Genomic DNA, 25,067 nt, shown 5'->3' with positions numbered 1-25,067 from the left:
GCTAATACAGTATTTTGTACTTTCAGTTTTACGATGGTCATAGAGAAGGCAATGGTCAGAGGCCATTCTTCAATAAGTCAGCGCAAAAAGGAAAATAAGTCTGGTTATTGGAGCATCATTATCTCGCTGTCTAGCTGGTGAAACTAAGAGACTCAGGGCGAGGACAGCATAATATCATTCACCACTTTAATAGCAGCAGTTATTGTGTTGTGTTGTTTTCTGAATCTTGACTAATGTTGGAAAAGAAAAAAAAAGGATTGTAAAAAAATATTGTAGTTGTTCACTACTAAACTAAGCTAATTTAGATATGGCGCTATAGTTATTACAGTTTTTTCTGATTGCTTAATAGGGCTGAACGATTATGGAAAATAATCTAATTGCGATTTTTTGCCCCAATATTGCGATTGCGATGCGATATGCGATAATTTTTTAAGGTCTTTGTCTTCTGTATTATTAAACAAAGACAAGCAATACATCATATAGTATGGCCAATACTATATTACATTAATTTTAAACTGTTCTTTCCTGGAAGACAGACCTCTGTTATGATGACATGAGGTGATGCATGAATTGATGACTGACATTTTTATTTAACTTCTTCAATCACAACAGTATATTTGAACATACACAATAGTTTATTTTTAGCTTACAAACATCTGAGCATAAAGTGCTGACAAGGAACCCTGGTGTAAACATTAAAATGAAAGTCAGTACAATGTGCAGATTGCAGAAATATACATAAAAAAAATCAGTGGCTTTACCACACTCAGTTTTTCGACATCTGTGAACTACTAGACAGTCATTAAATTAAAAAATAATATTAAATAAATAAAACTAATAAATAAAAAATACACACATCTTACTGATCTCTGCAGTCAGTAACATTACACATAAAGTGCAAACATAATAGCAATTGTATAAACACACACACAAACACGCCTTTAAAATTTAAAGGCGTGAAATTGGACGGTCTAGTTCTGATTAGCGTCACCGCTGTCTCGGTGGAGTTTACAGTTTTTGCCCGTTGCTTGAACACTATAAACCCATGCTCAGACTAAAGTAACACAACGTGAAGCTTTTGTTACCATACCTCAAACACATGTACCCATACCTTAAACAAAAGCGCTGCTTTGCACCCCAGTACCAATTATGCAACACTCCTACTCCTTTATGCAACACACCTACCCCTTTATGCAACACACATGGTCCTGCATGCTACACTCTATTTCATACATAAGACACTTCGCTCACAAAATGAAATCTCAGGGTGCCATTCGGAAAACACATGTATCCAAAATACAAAACACATCGGATAATTGCAACCACTCAAATACACACCTGAAGGCACGTACTTGCAAAACCGAACACCAATTAGCCAACTACAAAAAGCCCTCAGCGTAGCCATTTCAAGAACTTTGCAAGCATGGATGGAGGGAGAGCAAGAGGAAGAGGAAGAGGTAGAGGAGGAGGAGGAAGAGGAGGAGAAGGCCGAAGAGGCCATGAACGGACCCATATTTCTGATGAAATAAGAGCAACTTTGGTGGACCATGTCATCAACCATGGCCTGACTATGAGGGAAGCTGGGCAGAGAGTCCACCCACATCTAAGCCGCTTCACAGTGGCATCTGTAATAAGAACATTCCGACTAGAAAACAGGTATGTCTTCACCTCCATACCTTCTGCTCTACTCAGATGGTTTCATAGCACTGTTCTACAGTATATCACATTACCATATCAAGTGTACGGGGTGCTAATGCTCCTTTTGCAGCCAAAGTGGCTGATTCCTTATATTGAAGTACAGTGTTGTACAGTGGATGACACAGTACATACAGTAAAGTACTGTAAGAAAAATAAGCAAACCGATGACAATATGTGGTTGTATTCCTCCAGAATGACCCGAAGACCTTCTGGGGGAGGACGGCAACGCCTGTTCACACAACAGCAGGAACTTGCCGTTGTGGACCTAGTGAGGGCAGACAATGCCATCCGTCTCCACCAGCTACGACGGAAAATACTTGCAGACAGGCGAGTGTTCAGCAACATAAACCATGTGAGCATCACCACCATCAGACGCATCTTGGGTAAACTCAGCATCACCATGAAGCAGCTCTACAGAGTCCCATTCGAGAGGAACAATGACAGGGTCAAAGGACTTCGAGCTGAATATGTACGGGTACGTGTAACTGTCCCTTACATTTACAATAGAGTATTGGTGAAATCCAGTAGCAGCTGAATATGTACCATATCAGTACCACATGGATCTATTCTGAGAGCTACACAGGTACCTGTGTGATGGGGTGAGGGTGCCGTATGTGTAGCACTGTAGTACAGTGACATGTTCCCCTTTTTTTCAGAGAATCTTGGCCATGGATGGAGCTGCACAGCCTCATGAATACATTTTCATTGATGAAGCTGGATTCGACCTGAGCAAAACAAGACGACGGGGTCGTAATGTAATTGGCCAAAGGGCAATTGTGCACGTCCCAGGGCAGCGCGGGGGAAACATCACATTATGTGCCGCCATATGCCTTCGAGGGCTTCTGCACCATCATGCAATACTAGGTCCATACAATAGCCAACACATACTCACATTTCTAGATGCTCTCCATGATATAGTTGTACAGAACAGACCAGATCAGCCCAGGTTTGTGGTGATATGGGATCATGTCAGTTTCCATCGGGCTGCTCTGGTCCAGGCCTGGTTCTCCAACCACAATCAATTTGAAGTGGTATACTTGCCCCCTTACTCACCATTTTTAAACCCTATTGAGGGTTTTTTTAGGCTTGGAGATGACGTGTATATGACCGCCAACCACATGCCCGCATGCCTCTTCTGCAGGCAATGGAACAGGCCTGCGGCGACATTCAGGTGACAGCAATCCATGGATGGTTTCGACATGCAAGAGGATATTTTCCCCGGTGCCCAGCGGGAGAGGACACTGCTTGCGATGTTGATGAGGTCCTGTGGCCAGACCCCAACAGACGGCGGGATCCATGAGCCCACTTATGCACAATTGTCATGGTTTTTTGTGTTTACAGTATAGTGTTTTTTCTATTGCAGTATTATTGTGTTGTGGTTTTTTTTTTTTTGCTTTATCTGAATTCATGGTACTACGATGTACACTATTGAGTAGGTCTATTTGCGTTTTTGGTTGTTTGGAAATGTGTCTCCTGTAAATGTGCCTTCTGAATACACAATGGAAATCAAGGACTGCAGTGTTTTATGTAAAGAAGACTAGTGTGTTCCCCCTGATCTGTAAGTGTTTGCATATGATGCAAGTATGTGTCATTTTGTCAACAGAGTTACATTTTGACAGAGGAATGTTAGGTTTTGACAGCAGAGTTTAGGTTTTGGGAGTGGAGTTTCATTTTGGCACAGATGTGTATGGTATATTTCCCAGTGTTGTGTCGTGTTTACTTGTGTTTAGAGTTTTGGCACAATGAGCGACGTTTTGCCAAATGTGTTCAAGCAACGGGCAAAAACTGTAATAAACTCGGCCGTCTGCTTCTTGCTATCTAAAATATAACCAGACACTGGTGTAAATTCTCGACTGTCTCATACTTCTGTTTACAGTTTTTTCTGATTGCTTAAGCACATTTTTTGTAACTATTGGCTAATTTTGCAAAACTCTTCACACAAATAAGAAAACCTGTCACCCAATCATCAAAACATTGTAGTTCTCTTGCAAAAGCAAACACAGCTAGATTAACTCTTCACACCTTCGTAAAAATGGTGTTTCCGTATCAAACAGTACACACAAGCCATCATCTACTAAGCACACAATGCGCCAACTGCACACCGATGGTATGAATACAAAACACATCTGGCGTTTGCCTTCCCTGTGCACAAGGTAGGCTATGTCAGTTTGAGCTCATACTTCTGTCATAGATCCATAAGCATGGAGGGATCCAAACTTCAAGTACTGGTGTTTAGTCAAACACATCAAAACAAACACAAGTGTTTATTTCCAAGTATAGGATTATTTGCAATCGCCATAATGACTATATGGGTTACGTGGTCTGCAGTGAACATGCTTCCTCTGCCCCCTCCTCGTCTTCCTCTTGCTCCTCCTTGTCCTTGTCGTCCTCTTCATCCTACTTCTTCACCTCCACGTCCTCTTCCTCGGCCTCCTCTACTTCTCACTCTTTCTGCTCCCACCATTGTACTCCGCACACACAGCTTACCTGTATTATAGTGCTTAGCCTGATTGCAAAGTGAACGAATTATCTAAGAAAGTTTTCACATGTGAAAGTGTGCCAGACAGTTGGCAAATTAGTGTTAATGATAGCCATACATGTGTATACTTTTGCTAGGAGTGTGTTGGAAATTTGGAAATTGAGTGTTGTGCAGTGAATTGTGCCTACAGTCTTGCAAAGTGTGTGTTACAAAATTGCAAACTGAGTGCAAAGCAGTTTTTGTGCTTTTAGTTTTGCACACTCAGTGAGTGGTTTTGCTATAAGTCTGAATAGTTTTAGAGATTGTGCTACAGGATTCACAGTTAGTGTTTAGGCATTCGGTAAAAACTGTAATAAGTTTTCTGTTTGACGTTTAGTCAGCTGTGTGAAAACCAAGGAGGAACCCACCCGGGGGATTAATAAAGTTTTATTTTATCTAATCTAATAACTTTAATCTCAGCCAAACCGATTTACTCACGAACAAACAAAACACTGAAAAAAGCCCAACAATAACATTTTTAGGTTGTCTAAGTGACTTATATATTACGTTTAACCCGAGCAGCGAAACTCCGCAGTGATCTGAAAATGATGTGCCGGGAGTTGTGCCGTTCTCGGCCGCATCAGTAACCCTCGAGCTCCCGGCTAGCTGTCGAGCTGGTGGGTAGCAGACGCCTCTGAAAACGTCGAAGCACTTTTGCAAATATGGGATATCTTGATAAACCGAGCAGATATTTGATGTTTACACAACTACTTTCTCGCCTGAAAATATGTTAAAAGTTTATTTTGTGACCCTGAAAGATTAGTATGAGTAATTTTAAAACTTAGTAGCGGCCGCCATTGCTGGAAACTGGAGTTTGGCTGGGCCGCGCTATGAATTCTGGGATATGGTAGTAATTTGGACAGCCTTCGGCGCGTCGCTGTGACGTAATCGGTCTACAAATGCGGCCTCAGGAGGATGCAGCCCATGAATTTGGACATGTCCAGAGTATAATCGCAGCCTTTGCGGTTAGAAAATTGCACTTGATCATGTCGCGATATTATCGTAAATGCGATATATCGTTCAGCCCTATTGCTTAAGCACATTTTTTGTAACTATTAGCTAATTTTGCAAAACTCTTCACACAAATAAGAAAATCTGTCACCCAATAATCAAAACATTGTAGTTCTCTTGCAAAAGCAAACACACCTAGATTAACTCTTCACACCTTCGTAAAAATGGTGTTTCCGTATCAAACAGTACACACAAGCCATCATCTACTAAGCACACAATGCGCCAACTGCACACTGATGGTATGAATACAAAACACATCTGGCTTTTGCTTTCTCTGTGCACAAGGTAGGCTATGTCAGTTTGAGCTACTTCTGTCATAGATCCATAAGCATAGAGGAATCCAAACTTCAAGTACTGGTGTTTATTCAAACACATCAAAACAAACACAAGTGTTTATTTCCAAGTATAGGATTATTTGCAATCGCCATAATGACTATATGGGTTACTTGGTCTGCAGTGAACATGCTTCCTCTGCCCCCAGCATCTGGTCATCTAGCAATTCTCTAAAGTAACAATTTCCGTATTTTTACATCAGTGGTATTGGTGTGTTTCTCATTGGCATATGGCAGTGCTACAAATCTTTGTGCGAAGTGACTGTACTAACCGATTCTCATTTCAAGATGTCCTTATGGTACTTGCTACAGTGTAGCGGCTCAAGTTAGGCTGGACCCGTTGGCCAGCTACCCTCAGGGTCATTCCACGGTTGATTACATGGTCCACTATTGTAGCTCTGATGTCATCAGCAATTCTATTTCTTACTCTTCCTACCCTTCCTCTCCCCCCTCCTCATCTTCCTCTCCCCCCTCCTCGTCTTCCTCTTGCTCCTCCTTGTCCTTGTCGTCCTCTTCATCCTACTTCTTCACCTCCACGTCCTCTTCCTCGGCCTCCTCTACTTCTCACTCTTCCTGCTCCCTCCATTGTACTCCGCACACACAGCTTACCTGTATTATAGTGCTTAGCCTGATTGCAAAGTGAACGAATTATCTAAAAAAGTTTTCACATGTGAAAGTGTGCCAGACAGTTGGCAAATTAGTGTTAATGATAGCCATACATGTGTATACTTTTGCTAGGAGTGTGTTGGAAATTTGGTAATTGAGTGTTGTGCAGTGAATTGTGCCTACAGTTTTGCAAAGTGTGTGTTACAAAATTGCAAACTGAGTGCAAAGCAGTTTTTGTGCTTTTAGTTTTGCAAACTCAGTGAGTGGTTTTGCTATAAGTCTGAATAGTTTTAGAGATTGTGCTACAGGAATCACAGTTAGGGTTTACAGTTTTTTACAGACGCTAGGACACATTTCCCAATACTTAGGTCACTTTTGCAAAACTCTTCACACAATCCTCCTAACTGACCGTCAGCTTGGCAAAGCAGTTCATTTCACATTCAAAATGCACTACAACTACCAAAACACTTTATTCAGGTCTCAAATAAACTCATTCTTCCAGAACACTAGCAAAGGTTGACAGCCGACAAACACACTTTGTCACCCACAAAACAATGACCTAAAAAACACTAACAACATGTAGCATTACACAGTGTTTTCTTGTGTAAAACAAGGACACATCTCTGTTTATAATTTCAATATATGTTACTGGAATGAATCAGACATCATGCAGAATTCGTTAATATTTGTTTATGTATTTTTAGTTTTTTGCACTAAGTAATCCCAAAATACAAGAATTTGTATACACACCATCCACTGATACACATACAATAGTAATGCTAATCTACTCGATCTTCTCCATTTGGCCACAGGTTCTCATCCACATCACATCTTATGTCATCTAGGGCAACACACCTAGGAAAGAATCTTCTGGCTGCCAGAATTGAAGGAGTTGAACAATTGAAGGAGTAACACCTGTGTAGATGTTCATCTACAATGAGAATCAGCTGTGGCTGGTTAAACTGCATTTTTAGATTTAAAATATGTTTCAATAAAATATTGCTGTTGGATTTTGCTGTCTTTTTAAGTTTTGCATTGTGTTATTGTTTTGGCCATAAGTTTAACAGTTTTGACAACAGTATGTAAGCACATGCAAAATGTCCTGTCCGTACAAAGATTTTTGGCAGTTGTTGTGTCTGAGTGAGAAGATAATTCATGAAATTTGAGAGATGTAGTCATTGAATGCATTTTGTGCCAAAACAATGATAACTGGTCCTCAGTTTAGCCCACATAGACTTCTGTTGTGCTCACTGTGTGAGGAGTTTTGCAAACGTGACCTAAGTATTGAGAAATGTGTCCTAGCGTCTGTAAAAAACTGTAAGCATTCAGAAAAAACTGTAATTGATTTATTTGTTCTGTATGACTGGTTTATTTCCCTGTACTCTCACCTCCCGAAGAGCTCGGGGGCTAGAAAAAAATCAATCTGTAATGCTTCAAAATTCTGTTAAGACAAAATGCTTCATTGTTCTTGTGCTTATTTTATCTGGAAATGTACAACCTAACCCTGATCCAGATTGCAAATGTTTGAGTACTCCCTTTGATTTTAAAGCTAGATATTATTCATTTAAATGTTAGAAGTCTTCTTCCTAAAAATAATTTTAAAAAATTGGGAGAAAGCATTGGATACTGATATTCTTTTGTTATCTGACACCTGGGCTAATAAATCAATTACTGACGAAGATATTGCAGCAAAGCATTACAACCTTTATCGTTGTGAATGCCCAAAGTAAGGTGGTGGTGTTGCAATTTATGTTAAAAACAGATTCCACAGTACTTTTCAATCATCAGTGTCTGTTTGAGAGGAATTTGAATTTCTTGCCCTCAAGCTCCAACTTTTCAAGGGCCATTTAATTAGTATTGTAGATTCTTATAGATCCGTCTCGGCAAATAATGAGGCTTTAATTTAGTGATAAATTGTCTATTTTAGTGTAGATTCTAATGAAATCTTAATTTTAAATGGGAGTGGTTGTCTTCTGCATCAGACAGCTTTACAGTTTTTTCTGAATGCTTAAACCCTAACTGTGATTCCTGTAGCACAATCTCTAAAACTATTCAGACTTATAGCAAAACCACTCACTGAGTTTGCAAAACTAAAAGCACAAAAACTGCTTTGCACTCAGTTTGCAATTTTGTAACACACACTTTGCAAAACTGTAGGCACAACTCACTGCACAACACTCAATTACCAAATTTCCAACACACTCCTAGCAAAAGTATACACATGTATGGCTATCATTAACACTAATTTGCCAACTGTCTGGCACACTTTCACATGTGAAAACTTTTTTAGATAATTCGTTCACTTTGCAATCAGGCTAAGCACTATAATACAGGTAAGCTGTGTGTGCGGAGTACAATGGAGGGAGCAGAAAGAGTGAGAAGAAGAGGAGGCCGAGGAAGAGGACGTGGAGGTGAAGAAGTAGGATGAAGAGGACGACAAGGACAAGGAGGAGCAAGAGGAAGATGAGGAGGGGGGAGAGGAAAATGAGGAGGGGGGAGAGGAAGGGTAGGAAGAGTAAGAAATAGAATTACTGATGACATCAGAGCTACAATAGTGGACCATGTAATCAACCGTGGAGTGACCCTGAGGGTAGCTGGCCAACGGGTCCAGCCTAACTCGAGCCGCTACACTGTAGCAAGTACCATAAGGACATCTTGAAATGAGAATCGGTTAGTACAGTCACTTCGCACAAAGATTTGTAGCACTGCCATATGCCAATGAGAAACACACCAATACCATTGATGTAAAAATACTGAAATTGTTACTTTACAGAATTGCTAGATGACCAGATGCTGGGGGCAGAGGAAGCATGTTAACTGCAGACCAAGTAACCCATATAGTCATTATGGCGATTGCAAATAATCCTATACTTGGAAATAAACACTTGTGTTTGTTTTGATGTGTTTGAATAAACACCAGTACTTGAAGTTTGGATCCCTCTATGCTTATGGATCTATGACAGAAGTAGCTCAAACTGACATAGCCTACCTTGTGCACAGAGAAAGCAAAAGCCAGATGTGTTTTGTATTCATACCATCAGTGTGCAGTTGGTGCATTGTGTGCTTAGTAGATGATGGCTTGTGTGTACTGTTTGATACGGAAACACCACTTTTACGAAGGTGTGAAGAGTTAATCTAGCTGTGTTTGCTTTTGCAAGAGAACTACAATGTTTTGATTATTGGGTGACAGGTTTTCTTATTTGTGTGAAGAGTTTTGCAAAATTAGCCAATAGTTACAAAAAATGTGCTTAAGCAATCAGAAAAAACTGTAAATCAGACTGTGGCAGAGGTGTGGTCTTTGACTTCGCTGCAGGGGAGGGGTGGTGCAGCAGGCTCAAGGGGCAGTGCCAGAGAGGCTGGTGGACAACTGTATGTTATTGTGTAATCACATCTCACCCCTTTTACAGTGACGCTGGGACCCGGAGTGAGGTACTGATGTCAGCTAGGAAGCTCGGCAGCTGTGGTCGTGACAACAATGCAAGTCAAAAAATGCTCTTGTTGCTAATAAAAATCATTACACACTGTGCCAAGCTGTCTAGACTCGTGACTGGGGTTACACAGATAACATGAGTTTGAAAAACTTCTAAAAGCTATAAGATCCGATTTTGTGCCCTTTGAGATGACTAAAAAAATATTGCTCATCTTGCTCTCCAGACTGTTCTGTAACAGCAATCTGGCGAGGAAAGAGCAGCTAACTGGTCCAGTGGGAATGTGGTGTGGCGGTTAGCTGGATAACTCGAAGCCAGTCAGTTAAGTTGATCAACAGACCTTTATTTGACATTAGCAACATAAGACCATACAAGCCAGGTCTCCACGGCTCTACTCCGTCCGTACATACATGTGAGGGGATAGGTAGTCGCTGGCACCAGCCTGTTACAATGGCAAGGTCTCTCTCGGAACAGACACACTAGCAGCATGTAATGGTTGCCACACTATACTCACACACACTAGGAGGACTCTCCCAACGATTACAATAGTAGGGCAACCCCTCCTAGTGGTGCTGTAACACAGTAAGGGTTGTTACAGTTCATGCACCTCAGATGGACAGAGAGCTGCCAATAAAGTCAATAAAACACAGAGCTGCTGAGAATAACGTGCGGATAGACATGTAACATGAAGAAAATACCTGTGAAATCTACTCTAGTGCATTTACAAAGCTACTAAATTGCTACTTTTAAAAATGTACTTAAATGTTTTCAGAGTTTTAGAAATTTTTCATTTTATGCCTGGTTTGCGATGAGATGAAACAAGACTCAAATGCAGTAAAATAATTTTCAGTGAAAAATTTTCAACAACGATGATCTGAAAACTACTGGCAGCCACCAATGTTACCCCTCAACCTCTTAGTAGGCACACCTCTGGTATCAATTTTATAATCCTACGTCACCTCATTCTTGAGTTGTTGCATTCAAAAGATTTTAAGAAAAACTCTGACTTTTCTTTTCAACCTTGAAGTCGAGGTCACTGAGATTCAAACTCGTCCACGAATCTTAGGAGCTGATCCTATGATCTAAATTTCAAAATCCTATTGCATTTTGTTGAAAAGTAATTTTTTGACATCTACAAAATTTTCAGAAAACTCATCCAAGATTTATTGTACATACGGCTACGGTATTGAGTTCAAAATCTTCTTGAGTTATGGCTTTCATGATTTTTTCAGAAAACTTGACCTCTGAACTTTATGTCAAAGTCACTGACATTTACACTCACCTGAAATCTTTAGTAGCTACACCTATCGTATCAACTTGAAGCTCCTATGTTGCCTTGTTTTCAAGTAAACACATTCACAAACTTAGGTGTCAATGTCACCTGCCTGAAATGTCACGCTGACATTTGAACCATCTGTCCCTCTTAAAGAACAACTAGTTATTTTTTTAAAGACATGCCCGTTTGTGTTTAAAGAACTAACAGATACAAATTAACTAAAAGACAGTGACACATTAATGGACATCTTGGGCTAAACTGATACAATGACAATAAACAACAGTCTAAGATGTAGAACACTAAGTGAATGTGTCAATCATCCCCTGTTTCCTAATCAGTTAGCACAGACCAAAGTACAGTAATATGAGTTAGGTTTTCTGAACCGTGTCTCATTCCTATTGTGTTCATCATAACCCCCAGTCATCGTGTCTTTCAGTTCAAACTCATCTGTGTTTAAGCCATGGAGATATTACATGTTTTCCTCGAGTCCATTTATTCAGTTGTTTTACTTGCAGCTCTGACAGTCTTTCTACTGTTCTATTTACATTCCTCCAACATTTTTCACACCCAAAAGGATGGAAAAGAGCCTCCTGGACCCACACCACTTCCTTTAATTGGGAACCTGCTGCAGCTGGACCTGAAGAGAATATATGTGACGTTAGTGAATGTTACAGGGTCATACTGTAATGTATGATAAGCATGGATGGGTTAAGGTGTTTTTTTGTTATCCAAAAAATATGGATCAATTTTCACCATCTATCTGGGAACCAAAAAAGTAGTGTTCCTGTTAGGATACAACACAGTAAAGGAGGCACTTGTTGACTATGCTGAAGCATTTGGAGAAAGGGATCCAATACCAATTATGGATGAGCTATTTCGAGGACAGGGTGAGTAATTAAAAAGACAAGATTATGGCAAATACATTTCCTGTTGTGCATCATAATTTGAAAATATATATTGCCATGTGTATGTCATTGAAATTTGTTTTGATCAAATCAGGTATTGTATGGGCTAATGGTGAATCATGGAAAAAAGATGAGGCAGTTTACGATGATGAAGCTGAAGGACAAAATCATCGAGGAGTGTCATTACCTTTTGGAAGCTTTTAAACCCTTCAAAGGTAAAAGCTGATTAATGGCTGTGGAGAGAAAACAACTTCACTCCTTTAAATTTCGAGAAATTTAGTCAAAAAATAAAATTTCTCAAAGAAGTGATTTTTAACACCTTTTTCTGAATTTTAAAGGTTTTAAATGTCTTGAAGAATCTTAAAGAAGTTCCATCAGTTCAGGACCTCTTTAGGGGTCACTTCATTAAGAAGGTAAAATATATCAGAACACAAATGATGTGTTTATTGTATATTACAGCTTAACAAATGATCAGAGATTTGATTACTAAAACATCGTCACAGATGTGGAACAAAGCAGAGTGAAGGATTCTTCCTCTGATCAGTTAGTATGTGATTATCCAAATTATTATGAAAATCAACGTTTTATACACTCTTCAGTCTTCATCAATCAGTTATTTGCATTTTTAAGTTCTAAAAATGTTTTCATCCAAAACTTGTTTGTCCCAGATGCAATTTTACTTTTAAGTCGCATGTAAAAACAATATATGAGTTTTGTGTAATATTCTGTGAATATATATTAAAAAATGCAAGAAATAAAGGTTTGTGTATTCAACAGGGGACAGCTGTGTATCCTTTCCTGTTTTCTGTTCTGTCTGATGAGAGTAAATGGGAGAAACCGTACACTTTTTATCCGGAACACTTCCTGGACAAAGATGAAAAGTTTATCCAGCGTGATGCCTTCATGGTTTTTTTCTGCAGGTTTGTAATCAACTTCTTGTCAAGACCCAGTCTACTCACAGATATAATCTAGTATATTTTTTTGTTTTGTATTTCAGGTCGCAGGGTTTGTCCCGGAGCAAGGCTGGCCAGGATGGAAGTCTTCATCTTCTTCACCTTCCTTCTGCAGCACTTCCGAATTGCTCTGCCATCTGGGGTTTCAGATGATGAACTGCTTCTATCACCATCTGATAGCCTGATCCCTAACCCTTCAAATGTTAAACTGTGTGCTGTCCCCTTGTGAGACACAGTGGGCTGATGTAATTAATTCTAAACAAGAAATCATTTATATAAAAGAAGCTGCTAATGAAATAGGTAGAAGGGGTGGTGTTTCCTTGATTCTTCTTTAAGCAAGAAAAATCAGTTTGAGACTCCGAAAGAAACCTGCGGCACCACGAGGAGCTTTGTAAGGATATTTTTAATCTCCAGTGTTGTATTCATTTAATCAGGGTAATTCAGACATGCATCTGACTAGTGCATTCAGCATACCCACAATCTACAGATGATTCAGAAGATAGAAACCTCCGTTTGTTGTAAATACAATACTATGCATTTAGGCTTAACCCAAGTGTAGACAGTCAACTGACACACCAACATCTTCAGTTACACTGAAACAATCCATTCTAACTTTTGTCAGAGTCACACCTTTCCTTGACATTTTCCACTGAGGTTCAGAAAAAGTGTTTATGAAAAGATAAGATGGGATTTTCACTACTAATACAAACTAAACTGATCTCTTTCACAGTTTATTCCATTCATCTCATTCAAATTCTGTCCTTTGCATTGATGCAGTATAAACATTAATTCACACTTCACACTGAGTTTTCCTATTTTCTCTTCCAATGGTGATTGTGTATTTCTCCTGGCTCTCCTTACATTTTCCCTTCATGGCACATAGCGGCCCCTCCCTGAGCCTGGTTCTGCTGAAGATTACTTCTTGTTAAAAGAACTTCTTTTTTTTCTTCCTACCTCTGCCAAGTGCTGCCTATAGTTCATCGTTTGATTGCTGAGGTTTTACTTCATATGTGCATGCTTTACTATGTGTCAGCATAGATTTACACTTCTGCAAATCTAAACTGTGTTATATCCAAACTTTGTTACATAATATATAAAAGGAGTTGGCAACATATAAATGCAGCTGTGTGAAACTGAATTGAGTATTGAATTGTTAACATTGTTCACCCAGAACAACGTGTGTTCTATCTTGATTTTGTGTTTACAGTTTGGTTCTGAACTTATTTTGCATATTGTAATGATTACTATTTCAGCATCAGATCAGTCAGATCTATACGGTCTCTTTATAAAATGTACTGATTAAATCTAGCGGAGCATATACTGTTAAAGATTTTATAATGAAATATATATGCTTGTTATTCCCTCTTCCACATTATTACAAAAAATATGACATGTATTCTCTGTAGACACAGGAAGAAGCCTCCAGAAGAACCAGGCTCTGCTGTGACTGGTTGGGCTCACGGGAAGAAGAGAGCCAGAGATTAATAATAACCAATAATTAAATACAGAGAGGTGTATCAACACATAATGAGTGGAAAAGGTGACTGAAGAAGAAATATTCAGTGCAGCAGCCTACACCTATTCCAACATAACAAAGGGAGGATTCAGGGTCACCTGATCCTGTTAGGATGCCTGGGTCGTCGACCCAGGGTTTTTGAGTTTTTGATATTATTTATACTTCCTAGTTTTTGGTTTCTTTGAGTTCCGTCTTATGGCTTATGTCTCTGTCGTCTTTAGTTGCTCTGTCTCCCCTATCACCTGCATCCCCTTGTCTAGTTCGCGTCTATGTGTATCTTAAGTTCCTATATCCCCGTGTTCAGTCAGTGTTTGTCTGCCCTGTTCCCACGTCTCTGTTCCCTTTGTAGTGCCTGCATGTGAGTCTGTGTCTTTGTTCAGTCTGTGTTATGTGTTTCCTGTTTTACTTTGAAGGTCTCTGTCTTTTCTCAGTGTGTTCAGTTTATGCTTCTTTGGTCTCGTCAGTTCTGATTTGCCCCAGCTGTGTTTCCCTCCTGTTACCCATTCCCTGATTGCTCCCTCTGTGTATTTAAGCCCTGTGTTTCTCTGTGTCTGTGTCGCGATCTACCGTTTTCTTAGCTGTGTGTTCTGTCATTTCTCTAGTTTAAGTTTGTTTTGAGTTTTTTTAGTTTTGTTATATTTTGAGTATTAAATTAAAGCCTTTTTTGAGTTCACGTCTGTCTCCGGAGTCTGCACCTTGGGTCCTATTCCTGCCTGCACACAGCCACACCTAACAGATCCAGCCCTAACTACATGCTTTGTCAAAAAGGAAAGTTGTAAGCCTAATCTTAAAAGCAGAGATAGTGTTTGCCTCCAAAATCAAATTGAAAGCTAGTTCCACAGAAGAGGAGCCTGAAAGATGAAGGCTTTGCCACCCATTCTAATTTTAAATACTCTAAGACCCACAAGAAGCCTGCAGTTTTAGAGTGAAGCGGTCTACTGGGTTATAAGATGAGGTGTTTAGATTGGGCCTGATTATTCAAGACCTTGTATGTGAAAATCATTGTTTTCAATATCTGTGTTTATTTGAAAAAAAAATGCTGAACATTAAAATGCTTTATTAAACTCAGAAAGAACATCATAACCAACAACACAAAACATTATTGATTAATATTTCTGATACATGAGAGATTGTGACTTCATGTACGAAAGTCACAGCATAAACCTGCGACAAAGTGAGATTAAATGGCAACTATGTGAATTAATCTTAAAAATAAAAAGATGCACCTGAAAGCATTTGCATATTGATTGTATATAACTGCATACTACTACTATTAAAAAATACAATATACTGCAATATAAGAAAGAAATTTTACAAATGTATACTTCATTAAGATTATGCTGGTCATAACTCTTGATGTCACAGTATTACAGCTATTACTATTACTGTATTTAATCTATTTGTAAATCTGAAAAATATAAAATAAATTAAAAAAACATTTTGGTTGATGTTTAAAAAAAGAATTAAGCACATTTTAATGTAAATGAAAATGTACTTTTAGATTGTTAATTAGATAAAACTAGACAAAAATAAATTATGAAGGTTATATAATGAATTTCAGGCATGATATTGAATATTACTAAATATTGAATAATATATACTACTGAAAATTAAATTTTACTAAGTAATACTACTAATACTTGTAACTATAACAAATAATTATGAATGCTTAAATATGAAAAAGGTCAGTGCAAATGTTAAGATGTGAATATGAAAAGCTAAAGACTGATTATCAAACGATATGTATGTATGGTATTTATGTAATGTAAGATAGGGAAAAAACAGGGGTTAAAATATCTGGAATATATAACTGTTATGTAAAACAGCAGTCCCCAACCCACGGGCCTCGGACCGGTACCGGTCCGTGAGTCGTTTGGTACCGAGCCGCGAGAGTTGAGGCTCAGGTGTGAAATGTATAGTTTATGAATACATTTTCTTTTTTTCGGTACCGGTACTAGTTTTATTTTGTTGTATTTATCCGCGACACCTTAAAGGCTGGTCCGTGAAAATATTGTCGGGCATAAACCGGTCCATGGCGCAAAAAAGGTTGGAGACTGCTGATGTAAAAAACATAGCAGATATGCAGAAAATCTCTCTTAATGTAGTTAAACAAATGAAAAGTTTCATTTGCTAGTTTTCTCATTCGAATTCTGGACCATTAGATTCTTTTCATGGTGGCGTAGATGCTGCTGCTATCACTGGAAGCTGCAGAAGAGGCGTAGGAAACTCTGACTCTCCTGTTGGTCGCCACATCACCTTCCTGACGTTTACTGTGAGCCTGTGAGATAAGAGTAAGAAACGTAACAAATAAACACTTAAACACACTTAGAGAAAAAAATACATGTGCTCTGTCACCCGAGTAAAAAATACTTGTACTCAGTCTTGTACTTGTAAATATGAAACAAGCGTGAATTTGCACTGGTGCATAATCTCACCCTTTCTTGACTGGTTCCTGGTACATGGCAGTTGTCTGTGCTCATTTCCTGGACAAACATAGTTTAGTTTAAGTTTATTACTGAAAATGATGGATAGAGAAAATAAAAGAATTCACAAAAGTTGTCATTATTCTTTAAAACCCTGATTATTTAATTTGAAAACTCACAATGTTGCCACTTGTCGGTGATTTTTTCACTAAAAACATAGAAAAGGACACATTTCAGTTCAATACTGACTGACTTGTAAAAACATTTTTGTTTATAAATTGTAAATATACCATTCTTACGTTTACTTATTTTCCATATGACGATAGCAATCATTATAAACAGTACTGCAAACCCACCGGCTACAACGATCAGAATGATGTTGGACTGAACTGTAAAGTTCATAAGTGAAACAATGAAACATGACATTATTATGAACCAGAGCTCAGTATGTTGGCAGGATTTGAAAAACTGTACTGACCTGCATTTGGGCATTCTTGAGCTGCTCGAGCCGATTTAATTGTAGTTGTTGCTGTAGTTGATTCTGTCGTGTTTCTTGTCGTGTGTGATTTAGTTGAGGTTATTGTTGTAGTTGAATTAAATGTGGTTGTTTTCGTAGGTGATTTAATTGTGGTCACTGTTGTATTTGATGTAGTTATTCTTATTGTCCCCAGGGATATAGCTTTGGTTCTTATTACAATCGATGTAGTTGTATTTTTTGTCATCAGGGATTCAACAACTGTGGTTGTTGTTGTAACTGATTTAGTAAAGGTTGTTGTCATGGGTGATTTAGTTTTGGTTGTTGTTATAGTTGTTTTACTGTTGATGACTGTTGTTGAGGGTGATGTTGTTACAACTGCTGTTGTGGGTGCTTGAGTAGTTGTTGCGCTTGATATAGATCCTTCTGATTTGGGTTTTGCTGTAGTTGTTGATGATGCTGTTGTTCTTGTGCTTGCTGAGTCCTTTTCTAAAGATGTCAAGAATACCAGAAAAATAAAATATCTGATATTTAGTTTTACAATCTAGGAATATGCAGATATGATTAAACCAGACAAAACTGTTTGTGTGTGTGTGTGTGTGTGTGTGTGTGTGTACTCACACATATATCTCTGCACCATAACTTTATACATATTTATGTATAAATATATTTGATACATACATATTTATTAGGGGTGCAACGATACACAAAATTCACGGTTCGGTTCGGTTCGATACTTTGGTGTCACGGTTCGATATTTTTTCGATACAAAAAATGTTCATGCATTTTTAATTTGTCATTTATTAAAATTATAAATATATATTTTAACTCAAAAGTACAGTTTTTAAATTTAACCCTAACCCTTGTGCGTGTTTTTTATTTTGACAGCGAATGCGCACCTGCGGACCACTTATGTGCAGCCCTGGTTATTTAGCTCATCATATTGCAGCCACAGAAATTCTTTTGTCCATGAAACCATAAAGCTGCACTTTCTTTTTGCCTTATAGTCTGATTTGTCATAACTTCTCCGTTTTGTGGTAAGCTTTTCTTTGGCTGTCACTTCTTCACCCTGACCTGTCTTATTTGGCTCAGCAGAACTGAAATGCTTTTACACACGCACTTGTGGCGCCCTGAGTATTTTGAGCATTAAGAACAAGTCTCAGATGTGTTCCTTATGTGTTCGTGCCCACCCCCCATCATCATTTTTTTGCTATTTGTTGTGACAATAGTTTGCATCATAACACAGAGCGAAAAGCTCATTTGCTCCCACCTGATGTGATGTTAGGGCGGTATTTAGTTTCGCCAGTAGGTGGCAGTGGCGGCTCAGCCAAACGGGTAACTGGCAAAATAATCCTTCACAAAAGTAACGCAGGCCAGTTATTACAATGGAAGCCGCCAGTAACTGAATTGTTTTGCTGTGTTTCAGGTGAGAGCAATATACGAGAACTACATACATTTATGTAAAGTTGATGCTTATTTAACATGTTTGGAGTGTAATTCTTGTTTATATGGTGTTTAATGTGAGCGAATAAGGGAGTTGTTTCACGTTATCTGTGGGTAATCCTAGTAACATTTGTGCGCTAGCTAAGTCATGTTAGCCTCCTGCATTAATCTCTGTAACCGTGTTGTTCCATCAGTAAGGTGAAAGGAAACTGTTAGCGGGTTTCAGTTAAAGTTATAGGAAATAGACCAGCCAGTACATGTTATGTTGTCTATTGTGTACTGGTCATTTTCTCTGTGTGTTAAGGGCTGATTAATACGTGGCCATTACACGTAATGCCACAAAAGTAACGCAGGCCAGTTATTACAATGGAAGCCGCCAGTAACACTGAATTGTTTTGCTGTGTTTCAGTGCAATAAATCTTCATGTGCACCTGAATGAACCCTGTCGTCCTTCAGTGTGTAACACACTCACATAAGCTCAGCGATTCTCTGCGCGATCAACCTCTCACATGTTTAAGCTTGCTGCGTCATGTTTGCATAGTAAGCTAACGATTAATAAGACGATGTCAGAGGAATTGGTGCACAAATTATCATCACTCACAGATCAGTGCTGTCGCTCTCTATACACAGTTCGCACGATTGCAAAGTGAAAGCAAAAAAACAAGCGCAAATTCAAACGCGACTTCAATATGTCACATATTGACAGTGGCTCACCGATGCCAATGACATAATTACCCAGCTACATTTCTGAAAGAATGCAAAAGCATTGACATATATTTTTCCTACAATAGCCCGACGGGCAGGGAAGAGATAGATTTTGGTAGCCCGACTGAAAAAATCGCTAGCTCCAGGACGTCGGGCTAGCGATATTGCAAGCCCTGTATCTGATTGAGGAATCACTCATCTTTGGAAAAGAGAGTTTATTACAGAGAAATGGCTCTTTCCAAAATAAAAGCTATACTATCCACTTCTTCTGGGCTATATTCTCAGCAGCATAAGGAGAATCATGTGCTAACAGCTGTCTAAATGACTCGGCTAAAGTTAGTAGCATGCTTGCTTTTTTTTGTCTGCTTCCACTTGTCTTTGCACTAGGATGATGTCGGCGTAAATGTGCAGTCATATTCGTTGTGTTCCCACTAGTGCTTTCAGGTTAATCTCGTTGAAATGACCTTAACGCCACAACACGGCAAATCTCCGTTAACGAGCTACCGCCGATAGCTCCGTGCATGGGGCTAGACGGCCAACACGTTAACGAGCTAACTGCGCTAACACACTAGCTCCCACCCATGTAATTGAGCATTGCGTGGCACATCCAACATACTGTTTTACTTTAGTCCATGACTCGCTTACCTTCAGGGTCATACGTCACATGAAAACCAAAATAATTCCAAACGCCAGATCTGAATGAGGGTGGGGGAGGTGCCCTGCCCTCTTCCTTCTGACGATGCTGTCTGTGTTGAGCGCTCAGTGGATCTGCGCTGGACAGTGCAGCCTAGGCGGAGTAGTCGAACGCAGATTCACTGAGCGCTCAACACAGACAGCATCGTCAGAAGGAAAATTGATAAAATAAATTACAAATGTTGTATTGTTCGATACATATGCGTACCGAACCGAAAGCACTGTATCGAACGGTTCAATATCGATACGAATATCGTTGCACCCCTAATATTTATGTATGTATCAACTGTTCACATTTTGCTCACAAAAGTGAGCAGAAGTTTAGATTCAAATTTGGAAATGTTCATGCTTGAAAAAAAAAGACATTGTATGCATAACGATAAACACATACAGTATCATAGGTCAAGTATCAGGGTCCAAAACTGAAAATTTAAACAAATATTCTTCAATCTCATTTTCTGTCTCCTGTTTTAAGGCTCTTAATTAAAAAAAAAAAAAGTCTATTCTTGTGAGTAATAACAACATAATTGTATCAGTGTGGTTTAGACATTTGCATAAAAAGGGAAAGATCTTTGGTTGGAGATCAGAGGGGGTTGCATCAGGGTGGAATCTGGTATTAAAATCTGCCAAATCAAATATGTTGAGCTACCAGCTGTGGTGACCCCTGTAGTGACACAAGGAGTGTCAAAAGTAACCTTTATCAGTGGCTTTACACTTAACTTCCTCACTCTAATCATAATTACTGTAATGTTTGAAGGTTCACACATCACTATAGAAACACTAACTGTTAGAAACAGACAGGAGAGCCCCAGAGTCTGAAACTTGTTTTCCTGATAAAAACTCCCTGCAGCGGTAATCACTGTCATCCAGTGATTTGATCCAGTGACAGTGTCGCTGATGTATTACTTACTCAACCAACAAAGGTCCAGGTTTTACTGTTACATTTAGCATTAAAGTCTGCTGCATTTTGACAGTGCAAGTGATATTTATAGGAAATGGGAAATGCAAAAGGCAGACATCAAGGACCCCCTGCCAAATGCAAAATTTATAAAGGTATTTAAACTCTTTACATAAAACTACTATTCTTATTTTTTCTCTAAAATATGTGATTTAGCTGTTTTGATTTGGGGGGGGGTTGTTTTTTGTTTTTTTCAAAATGACCTATCAGCCAATACATATTCCCAGCTAAATGTCCTGCAAGACATTTTGCACACTTTTTAAAACATTTTTAGTTAGTTCCCTTTAATGTTTTTTACATTTAGTTTCAGTTTTTTAATTTTCAATTTAGTGAACTATATAAACTTATTTAAACTTAACTATATAAACTTTAAAGTTTTCTTGTCAGCTATGCACAAATAGATTTATTCTATATTTTCACTGTTGTGTCTTGAGAAACCTTGTAGTTGGAAGACTGGTATACTTTTAAATGTTTTTTCTTCTTTTATGGTTTCATAATTTGCTCACCTGTGTTTGTGACTGACACACACATACACACACACACACTCACTTTATCACCCTCAATTGCAAGGCCCTTCCTACAGCTCTGAATTTCTGCTCATAGATAAGCAATAGTAATGCTGCACTACTTGCACAAAACAAAGGCACTTCACCTTCATGTCTCACGTTGTTGGTGAAATTGGATGGTGGGATTCCTGCTGCTGATAAAAAAGAAAGAAAAACAAAGTTCATTCTGGGTACTTTAATTAAAATGATTATTTAATAAGTTTGAAGAAGACAGAAGAAGAAAGTTATCATGACAAAAACATACAGCACTATAGGTAAAGCATAATTTAGAACAATGAATTAGATTCTCCTCTGAGTTTTTGCTTCCTGTTTATGAAGCTATTAGAATCTATAAATCTTTATATGTTTGTGTGTAAATCACACATAATTAAATAAAGGTTGGATTTGCACATCTGCTTAATAAGTGAAAGATTGGTAGTTCGAGATCATCTGGCTTTAAATCTGCCAAATCAAATACGAATTGTCTCCTGCGGTGACCTTTTGTGAATACGAGAGAAGCCAAAAGTAGACTTTATCAGTCACTTTAGAGTTAATGACCTTCCTCTAATTATAATTATTGTAATGTTTGAAACAGTTTAAGGCAAAAATATTATGATAGAAATACTCACTGTTAAAAACAGACAGAAAAACCATAAAGTTTGAAACTTGTTTTCCTGATATGAACTGTCTGCAGTTATAACGACCGTCATCCAGTGATGTGATGTTCTTTATAACCAGAGAACAGTTTTCTGTGACACTCAGTCTGCCTGACTTAGATCTGGCGTCATTGTGAATCTTCCCATGTTCAAACAGTGGCACTGTTATGAAACTTCGGGAAGCACCAAATAGCCAGGTAGTACTGTTACAGCTTTTATTAAAGTCTTCTCTGTTTTGACAAGCCAACGTGATTTCATTTCCAATCCTAACAGACAGGTAGGGGTGAGTTCCTGCTGCTGAGGAAAAGAGAAAAGCAAAGCAAAACAAACAAATAAAAAACATACAAACGTAAAACTTTTGTCTTCATTCTTCATTAGATTAGAAGTTCTGGCATATAAAACCTGGTATTCGATTCCTGTCTCACATCACTACCTGTAAAAGTTTCTGTACTTTTACTCTGGAGACCAACGATGTCAAACTCATTTGAAATGGTGGACCACATACAGCCCACTTTGATCTTAAGTGGACCAGACCAGTGAAATTACAGTGGTCCCTCACTTCACCTTTTGCGGCCTCGCTATTTCGCGGATTTTTTTGGTGCAATTTTGCATGCTTTTTTTTTTTTTTTTACATCGCATTGTGTTCTGCGTCCTGATCGGCTGTAGACCATTATCTGTAGAGCATCCTCCATGCCGTGTCTCCTGTCCAGCACAGAATGCATTCAGCTTGTCAAATTTACATAAATCTTTGATCGCTGGCAGTGGGACTGAAGTGCTGTACTGTATGTTTGTAAGTTTCCTCCCCAACAAACACAACAATGTCGACAAAATGTTTTGCACTGTCAAAGACACCTGCGGTAGCACCCAAAAGGCAGAGGAAGATGCTAACCATCACACAATAAGTTGGACTTCTGGACATGCTAAAGGAAGCTAAAAGTTACCGTATTTTTCAGACCATAAGACACATCGGGTTATAAGGCGTGACATAAGCAGTGATATAAGTCAAACTTTACTCAACTCGTTCTTCTTGCTTCGTCTATTTCTGTACCATTGATTCATTAATGTTGAATTCTCTCGCAGCTGCTCTATTCCCATGTTCTGGACCTGAAAACAGGCTTTGATCTTTGGTTTCATTCTATAATACTGGATGTATTTTTCTACGAAGGTTTGAACTTTGAGAGTGTTTAAACAAGAGAGAAACGTGAAAATGTTCATGCCTGTCTGAGAAAAGTGTATGAAGTGTGTAGTTAGGGGTTTTACAGCCTTAAAACATCTATAATAACTGTAAAAGTAAAAGTTGGCTACTTTGTGGATTTCCCCTATCGCGGGTTATTTTTAGAACATAACTCCCACGATAAACAAAGGACCACTGTAGCCTTTGTGTAAGTGTAAAGAAGTTTAACACATTTAAACACTGATATATATTTAATATATATAACAATACACCTGTTTTTCCACATGATAAAGTAATGCTGCTATTGTAAATGAAAGAGGGCTGTCAGCATGACTCTTTGAGCTTAAGGTTTAAGAAATAATATAAAATTAAAGGAAAAAGTTTTGTTAGCTCATCGTCAGACTTCACAGAAGTTTCTATAGTAGATTGTGAAAAATGGAAACTTTCTGTCATTTCATTGTTCAACTATGTCTTATTTATTCAGTGTAGTATAAATGGCAATGGGGAAAGGTCTTTATCAGTATGAAAAGACGCAGAACTTACGAAAATACAGTTAAAAGTCCAAAATGCCTTCTGTATGCCTTCCTTTACATTTTCCAAAGCCATACAGTGGGACAGTCTGTGGTGGGTCAGTTCTTATGTTTGACACCCCTGCTGTAGACTTAGCTTTAAATTTCCTTATCGTGATGCTGTCTTATTACTGTAACGTTTCAGACCATTCAATGTGCAAACAGTTTCGAAGGACATACCCGCTGTTAATACAGACAGATGCATAACTGCTTCTTCTGATCTGAATTGACTGAGGCGCAAAGACCAAAACACTCAGCTGTGAGATTCTTTTTGACTAAAAAACAGTCTGTCTGATTAAGTCTGTTGAAGATCTGTTTTTTGAAAAAAGTGGCATCACTAGGATAGTGGTACATAGAAATCTTGTCACTACTGCAAAATTTGAACTAAAAAAAAATACAGACTCATATTTTTTTTTAAAGACATGTTAAATGTTTCCTTACCTGCTAATGGCAGCATTAGTATCACAAACACATAAATGTTAGCCAGTTTTAATCCAGCCATTGTGCTTTATTCTGTCTTTTCTTGTCTCCCGTTCTCTCACTCTTGACTCTGAAATGGCACATACTCGAGTGTCATAGATATAAATGTAGACATAAGTATGTTCCACCAAAGCATGACTTCACTGGGGTTTTTTGTGTGTGGGCGGATCATATTAGACCATTAGGCATATGTAAAGAAAAAAAAAGAAAAAAAAGAGTGATGTTTATCCCTTTTTTTTTTAACCAAAGTGACACTATCAGAGCTAACTAATGTGTGTTGTTATTCTATTTGTGTAAATGTGTAAATGTGCAGATGCTGTAGTTTTGTCTCTACTGAAGCCAGAGTACACTTCCTGTCCACAGCCATCTTTAAAAGCAACTGTGACCAATAATGAGGTCATTATTACCATAAACACTCCAGCTATTTTTGTCTTCTGGTCATGATTATTATTTGTATAATTTTCTTATCTCCAGACCCTAAAAATGGATGTATGATATTAGAAATTTTTTGGTTATTCTTTGTGCAGCAGAAACATACACAGTTAAATGATAGCCTCGTGCAATTTATCCTAAAGCCCACTAATCCACGTACGTTATATAATGCAGTGTGAAATGTGCTTTTAAATAAAACGTATATTATTTATTCTGTGTTTATTAGACAGCAGAATTCATGTTAACAGTAGACATAAACAGGTGGAAATTG

General features: G+C 38.4%; 1 protein-coding gene, 1 long non-coding RNA gene and 1 pseudogene across 2 annotated transcripts; 2 read left to right on the top strand and 1 right to left on the bottom strand.

Moving 5' to 3' along the window:
• The first annotated feature begins 11,329 nt into the window (after positions 1 to 11,329).
• Positions 11,330 to 12,000, top strand: LOC146558364 (cytochrome P450 2K1-like; annotated as a pseudogene).
• A 163-nt stretch (positions 12,001 to 12,163) lies between these two features.
• LOC146558363 (uncharacterized) lies at positions 12,164 to 12,845 on the top strand. Its single transcript, XR_014888762.1, has 3 exons — positions 12,164 to 12,187; positions 12,552 to 12,694; positions 12,772 to 12,845. It is a non-coding gene; the product is annotated as an uncharacterized LOC146558363 (long non-coding RNA).
• A 3,550-nt stretch (positions 12,846 to 16,395) lies between these two features.
• LOC146558362 (uncharacterized) lies at positions 16,396 to 21,606 on the bottom strand. The gene is made up of 6 exons (XM_085248169.1): positions 21,593 to 21,606; positions 17,145 to 17,630; positions 16,966 to 17,055; positions 16,846 to 16,874; positions 16,679 to 16,726; positions 16,396 to 16,521 (listed from the first exon to the last, which is right to left on the bottom strand). The coding sequence occupies exons 2-6, from the start codon at positions 17,443 to 17,445 to the stop codon at positions 16,402 to 16,404; spliced, it is 588 nt and encodes a 195-aa protein (XP_085104295.1). The 5' UTR covers positions 17,446 to 17,630; positions 21,593 to 21,606; the 3' UTR covers positions 16,396 to 16,401.
• Positions 21,607 to 25,067: the final 3,461 nt, after the last annotated feature.

The sequence above is a fragment of the Mchenga conophoros genome, linkage group LG15 (assembly GCF_057382185.1).
Source record: "Mchenga conophoros isolate Kocher_MC1m ecotype Shallow Benthic linkage group LG15, M_conophoros_male_GT1.1, whole genome shotgun sequence".
Classification (NCBI taxonomy): domain Eukaryota; kingdom Metazoa; phylum Chordata; class Actinopteri; order Cichliformes; family Cichlidae; genus Mchenga; species Mchenga conophoros.
The sequence above is the reverse complement of the archived record's forward strand: the minus strand, read 5'-3'. Positions and strand labels throughout refer to the sequence as shown.